This window comes from Hippocampus comes, unplaced genomic scaffold (assembly GCF_001891065.2).
Source record: "Hippocampus comes isolate QL1 unplaced genomic scaffold, H_comes_QL1_v1.1 scaffold68, whole genome shotgun sequence".
Classification (NCBI taxonomy): Eukaryota; Metazoa; Chordata; class Actinopteri; order Syngnathiformes; family Syngnathidae; genus Hippocampus; species Hippocampus comes.
The window spans coordinates 5,307,514-5,313,865 of NW_017805625.1; the positions used below are offsets into that span (position 1 = coordinate 5,307,514).

Sequence of the window (6,352 nt, forward strand, 5' to 3'; positions counted from 1 at the left end):
ACACTACCGAAGTATGCAATGAATACTCTGCTGTTTTCAACTGGGAACTGTGTGTGTGTGTGTGTGTGTGTGTGTGTGTGTGTGTGTGTGTGTGTGTGTGTGTGTGTGTGTGTGTGTGTGTGTGTGTGTGTGTGTGTTGTACTGGTTGACCGAGCTTCAAGCCAGAAGCGCAAATCATGCTGTCACATCGACCGACATTGCAGTGGACACCCGAGTATTCGCGGCCTATCCTCGCATAGCGAAAATCCGTGGGTGTGTGTCACCGACGCCCATCGAAATGCACTGGGGGGGGGGATCCAATCGCACGTGGCTCAGTGATAGAGTAGTTGTGATTATGTCGAAGCATCCTTGAGCAACATCTTAACTCTAATTGCTCCTAATTCTGCATCATGAGGAGGTGAAAGTGGAGTCAGTATTAAGTGCTTTTGAAGGCCTTGTTTTTTTTTTGTGTTTGTTTGCCTAATTACCCCTTTCTACAAAAAGCAGGGGGTGGGGGGGTGGCGTCTGAAAATGCGAATCCGTAGGTGCAGAATTGCAAGTATGCGGCGGGACGACTATAATAGTTCCCTTGTTCAAATGTTTTGGCATTCACTTTTGTGTAAGCAAGTCGCACAGGGGTCAGAGTTAAGTTTGACCACTGAGACACGTGCCGCTTCAATCTCCCTTTGCGATCAATAATTGCCAAACATCCTTTTCTGTCATTGGTGGATGTTCAGGGGGCAACGATCAGCAGAAAGCCAAATCGGACCAGTCGGTCGCAAGTACTCTCCTTCAACTATTCAGCAGCAGTCCTTCCTCACTGTTTTTAAATTGAGGACTTGACAGAATGGCCACCCTCAAGGAGATATGCAGCGGCTTACCTTTGGACCCGTTGCCCCCGAACCGAGGAAGAGACCCCAGTGTGCCCCATGCACCCGTTCGGACCCCAAATCTCACAGTCCAAGAGGAGCGGGTAAGTTGATTCAGTCAGGAATACTGTACATCACAAATCCAGAGTGCAAAATACTTGCTTTTTTTGTGGTGCTTGTCCTTACTTGGGTCATGTTGGCTGACTTCAGGCAAGAAGCGGGGAACACCCCGAGTGGAGTGGGGTCGGGGGGGGGGGGTACATCTTGCTAAATAGCTTTCACACTTATTGCAACACCGCTGTTGATGGCTGCGCTGCTCGACAATATTGATTATTCTCCAAGGTCCTTCACTGATTGGCCAAAAGTGAAGCAAAAGCTCCAGTCAATAATTAAGAGAAGCAAGTGACCTCTATCTTTTGACCTACGTAACATACCGTACTTCCCTGTGTGTTTATGATACAAAGGCTTTGATTCTCGTACCCCCTACCCCCACCCTTTCAGCTGGCACTGAGAAACGCTCTGCGCTATTTCCCCCCGGCCCATCATGCAACCCTCGCCCCAGAATTTGCGCAAGAGCTGCGCCAGTATGGACACATTTACATGTATCGCTTCTGTCCCGCGTTACGTCTGAGGTACGACACCAACGTGATTAGCGGAGACTTCGGTGACATTTTAGTTGCGCATATTGACAGCTTTGGGGCTTGCTCTCTTTCTCAGAGCGTACCCCATACAAGAGTACCCGTGCCGTACGCGCCAAGCGGCCTCCATCATGCTGATGATCATGAACAACTTAGATCCGGCAGTGGCCCAGGTAAGCTTCTTCCACGACTTTGTTTATTTTGATTTCTTACCACCCGAACAATCTAACTGGCCTTCACGTTTTAGTTTCCCCAGGAGCTCGTCACCTATGGAGGAAATGGGCAAGTTTTCAGTAACTGGGCTCAGGTACAGCAACGTCCTATTTTATTTTGGACAAATCTTTGTCGATGATGCACGCTACCTTAGGTACACTTGCCTTCCGCACAAAATCATTCTCTCATGATTAAGGATCAGCTTTGACTGGCAATAACAGAAAGGTATTCATTTGGGGGGTGGGGGTGTTTCCATTGAGCGATACTGGTTGACCTCCAATTTTTAAATTCCATTTATTATTTTTTTGTTGTTGTTGTTGCAAATTTGAGAAATGGAGCATCAGAAACCCTTTATCTATGCAGGCAATTGTAACATTCTTAATGGGCCTACAAGTGTCCCAAAAATTAATGAATATTAACAACTAAAAACTTTTGAAAAATTCCGGTGTCTCGGCTTCTTCTTTCAATACCACTCAAAGAAAACAGAAAACATTTACAGAGTCAATCCCTTGATTAATGACAGTGGTACATATAGTACAAAGTTTTTGGGTCCTTAGAGAGAGTTTTAAAAAAATTATTTTAAAATGTTGCCACGTTAGGTGCCCTTTTGCTTTGAAATGTTTTTGGGCCATGTCCAAATCTGCTTTACTTTTTAATGTATGCTGTTGAACTGTGTTCTGGCACCCCCCCCCCCCCCCCCACCCCCCCCCCCCCCAAAAGCTCTCTCATCCGAGCAAGAAAAAGCAAAACATTAAACTACCATGAAACTTCAACTCAAGTTTAGCATTCTTCTTTCTCGTTCAAATTTGACCTCATTTGAGAAATCTTATCGGACTACAAAGTGATACCCCGAACTTGCATATCCTGTACTTTTCAAATAGTTAACGTATTTGTGTGTTTTTGCATTTGTGCAGTTCCGTCTCGTGATGAATTACCTGAGTGAGATGACGGAGGAGCAGACTTTGGTCATGTACAGTGGTCACCCCATGGGACTGTTCCCCAGCCTGCCCTCCTCGCCTCGCGCCATCATTACCAACGGCATGGTGAAAGCCGGCAACGCGACACTTTCAACCCAGACTATTCTCACCACATTGTAATGGATGACTGTCTTTTTGGGTTCATTTAGGTTATACCAAATTACTCCTCCAGGGAGCAATATGAAAAGATGTTTGCTCTCGGCGTGTCAATGTAAGTCTTGAAGATGCCCATTGTGTTCCGTGTTATGAGTTACAATGATGGTAATTGAGTGAGATGGTTTTGTATGGAAGATAACTTTTGCATTTTATTATTATGATTTTTTTTAGGTATGGTCAAATGACAGCTGGCAGCTACTGCTACATTGGACCTCAAGGGATTGTACACGGCACTATGGTACAGAATATGGATTTTAATCAAACTCATTATGTGTCAGAAAAGGTTAGAACAAGATTTTTAAAAATACGTTCAATGCAATGGGATACAGGATATACACTTGCACAGTAAGACTTGAATCCTGAGTATAAACGCATTGGTTACAATATTACTGTCGGTACACCAGCAAAAATGTAATGTATGAAAAACAAACACTTTTTCAGTGCCCCATTTTCATAGATGAAAAGACAACATAAGGGAAGGAGAGGTAATAAAAAAAAACAAACAAACAAACAAACAAAAAAATAAACACCACCACCCCAAATAGAGCTCCTCCCTTGGGAGGATTTTGAAAAAAAAAAACCCAACTCAACAAACAGGCATACAGCACATTAATGCACGATAAATAGACAAGCAGGAGTGGGGAGTGTCGGGGGGAACATTACAGTCCAACCTGTAGAGCTCAGGCTTCACAGCCAACAGGGTGCCACCACATCCCATTCTGCAGGTGCGCCATAATAGGAAGGGGGAGGAGTTCAGGGGGAAAACCCAACGAAGACGTTGATATTAATATTGTGTCACTGGTTCACCGTTTTCAGGTTTGTGCTTTTAATCCATTATATTTGACTGTGCACGCGCACCTAATGGTGTGTCACGTTGTAAGTACTCCTTACGGTTTCATTTACTGCGCAGCTGACTGTGCTGAACGCTGGTAGGAGGTACCTGGGCTCTGGTGACCTGAGGGGACGTGTCTTCGTGACCTCCGGCCTCGGGGGCATGAGTGGTGCTCAGGCTAAAGCTGCCGTCATTGCCGGTTGCATTGGCATCATTGCGGAGGTGATGCAACAATGGCTTTCGGTGTGAGGTGTGCGTGTGTGCGTGTGACCGAGTGACACGTTTGACTCTGTGCTAGGTGGATGAGATTCCTCTCAAAAAGAGGCACGAGCAAGGCTGGTTGATGGAGGTCACCGGGGATTTGGAGCACTGCATTAAACGCATTAGGTAACAGATTCACGTTTCCAGGATTACAAAGTGTTAAAAACACGCTTGTGTTGTTACGATTACCTTGTAAACGTAACTTAGTTACCTTATGGATGACTTGATTCTTAAACATAACTAAATCAGATTACAAGTTACTTTATTAGGTACATTAAACAGATGCCGCCAAGCCCACTTCACATAAAATGTACAGTTTGCTTTGTGTCTTTATCTAGGAATGACGTCTCCGCCTTCATTTTATTTGTTAATTCATCATTTTGTTCCACGTCCACTCAACATTTGCGTTTTCAGGAATTACAAATGTCCATTTTGGTGACTTACAGAGAAACCAGATGTGCAAAGACTCCCCTTAGTCTGGGTTACCATGGCAACATTGTCGAATTATGGTGAGCACGTGGCGAAAAGTTTACAGTGAAAGTGACATCTTTTCCACAAAGGTGAAACTTTATTATTATTATTATTATTTTTAATATCTGTATGCTTGATTAGGGAGAGGCTGCTGCTGGAGTACCAGAGGACAGGTGAGCTCCTTGTGGATTTGGGCTCGGACCAAACCTCCCTCCACAACCCCTTCAACGGAGGCTACTACCCGGTACAACTTAGCTTCCGCCAGGCCAACCAGCTCATGTCTACTGATCCGAGTCGATTCCGCTGCCTGGTCAAAGAAAGGTACAGTCACTCAAACTCAAAACCATTGCATCCTTGAGTGAAACGAACGCGTGATTCCCTTTTCCGCAGCCTCCGGAGGCATGTGAATGCTATCAACAAGTTGTCAGATGCAGGCATGTTCTTTTGGGACTATGGCAACGCATTTCTACTGGAGGCGCAACGAGCCGGTACACCAACTTGAATGAGACCATGTCATTTGGATTGCGTTCGCCATAACATCCACGACTCACAAAAGCCCATTTTCCCTGACATTTTGTGAGGAGTGAATGTGCAAAGTAACACCAGGAACTCAGATTTGATCTTTTCATAGGAGCCGAGGTGGAAAAGGTTGGCGGAGGAGCGGCAGAATTCCGCTACCCGTCCTACGTCCAACACATCATGGGGTAAGTCGGCAATATTTTACACTTCCCCAAGTGATCCAAGGTACTTATATCAAGGGAGCAGGTTTTAGATTAGAACCACGCTCCTCACACATTAAGAAAACAAGGGAATCTTGCCTGAGCCCAGAGGGGTAAGTCAAGGGTCAAAATCATTGTGGTCTGCCGAGACAACCCACGTCATCCAATTCCAAGTCAACTCGACATCAGCACCATTTTCTCTCTTGCGAGCAATAATTTGATGTCTCCGCTTCTCAGAGACATCTTTTCCTTGGGCTTCGGTCCATTTCGCTGGGTGTGCACATCCTGCGACCCCCAGGACCTCGCCGTAACCGACAATATCGCCGCCTCGGTCCTGGAGGATTTGAGCGCCAATGTGACAGACAGAGTCAGACAGCAGTACGACGACAACATCGTCTGGATCAGGGAGGCTGGAAAACACAAAATGGTTTGGAATTACACGACTATATATGGCTCACAAATCAGCACTCATACGTGAGATTATTTTCTTTTGTGTGGGGGTGGGGGGTGGGGGTGGGGTTTGCACCCACTTTCTGCAGGTTGTGGGATCCCAGGCCAGAATTCTCTACTCGGACCAAAAAGGAAGAGTTTCCATTGCTTTGGCCATCAACAGAGCTGTTGCTGAAGGAAGTGTTTCAGTAAGACTGCCAAGTTTCTCTTTTTCCTGGATATAGGGATGGACATTATAATACATGACATGTTTTTGGTCAATGGTGGGGAATTGAGTGAGAGAAAAAAATTGAGTGCACTACTTGGCTACAACCGGCAGATGCTTTGTTGATGAAGTCTCAACAAGTTTGCTGCTTCAAGAACTATAACATGATGCCTGCTAGGAAGCTCATTCTGGTTAGCGGTATGCTCAACGCAACACTGACCGTTAAAAATAATGCAGTTTTGAAAAGTATTCATTGTAAAATTTATATATATATATATATATATATATATCAACATTTTTGTATAAATAGATAAGTACAGTACACATAAGTACTTGATGAGATGTAGATCTCTTCCTTTTCTTTTGCATTGAAAAATGATCTATTTATATTATTACACAACAAGGGGTAGGACTAGATAAGTTGTATACTTCTTCCTACTCCTTTGAGCATATAACGGTGATGATGTTTGTTTTATTTACTTTTTATTTTTATTTCTCCTTTTGTAATTTTGTTTGCCTTTTGTCAATTGTTGTTGTATTGTATGTTCAATAAACAATTAACTAACTAACTAACTAACTAAC

At 44.3% G+C, this 6,352-nt stretch overlaps 1 protein-coding gene across 1 annotated transcript in view; it reads left to right on the plus strand.

Moving 5' to 3' along the window:
• The first annotated feature begins 591 nt into the window (after positions 1–591).
• The window catches only part of uroc1 (urocanate hydratase 1), a 7,693-nt gene continuing 1,932 nt past the window's right edge, over positions 592–6,352 (plus strand). The window contains exons 1-15 of the mRNA XM_019880491.1: positions 592–952; positions 1,350–1,480; positions 1,566–1,659; positions 1,734–1,793; positions 2,614–2,742; positions 2,826–2,887; positions 3,004–3,070; positions 3,743–3,886; positions 3,963–4,051; positions 4,372–4,434; positions 4,538–4,717; positions 4,787–4,884; positions 5,028–5,100; positions 5,353–5,542; positions 5,655–5,753. Coding sequence (XP_019736050.1) covers positions 827–952; positions 1,350–1,480; positions 1,566–1,659; positions 1,734–1,793; positions 2,614–2,742; positions 2,826–2,887; positions 3,004–3,070; positions 3,743–3,886; positions 3,963–4,051; positions 4,372–4,434; positions 4,538–4,717; positions 4,787–4,884; positions 5,028–5,100; positions 5,353–5,542; positions 5,655–5,753 — 1,605 coding nt within the window. The 5' untranslated portion in view covers positions 592–826. The remainder of the gene's footprint in view (positions 953–1,349; positions 1,481–1,565; positions 1,660–1,733; positions 1,794–2,613; positions 2,743–2,825; positions 2,888–3,003; positions 3,071–3,742; positions 3,887–3,962; positions 4,052–4,371; positions 4,435–4,537; positions 4,718–4,786; positions 4,885–5,027; positions 5,101–5,352; positions 5,543–5,654; positions 5,754–6,352) is intronic.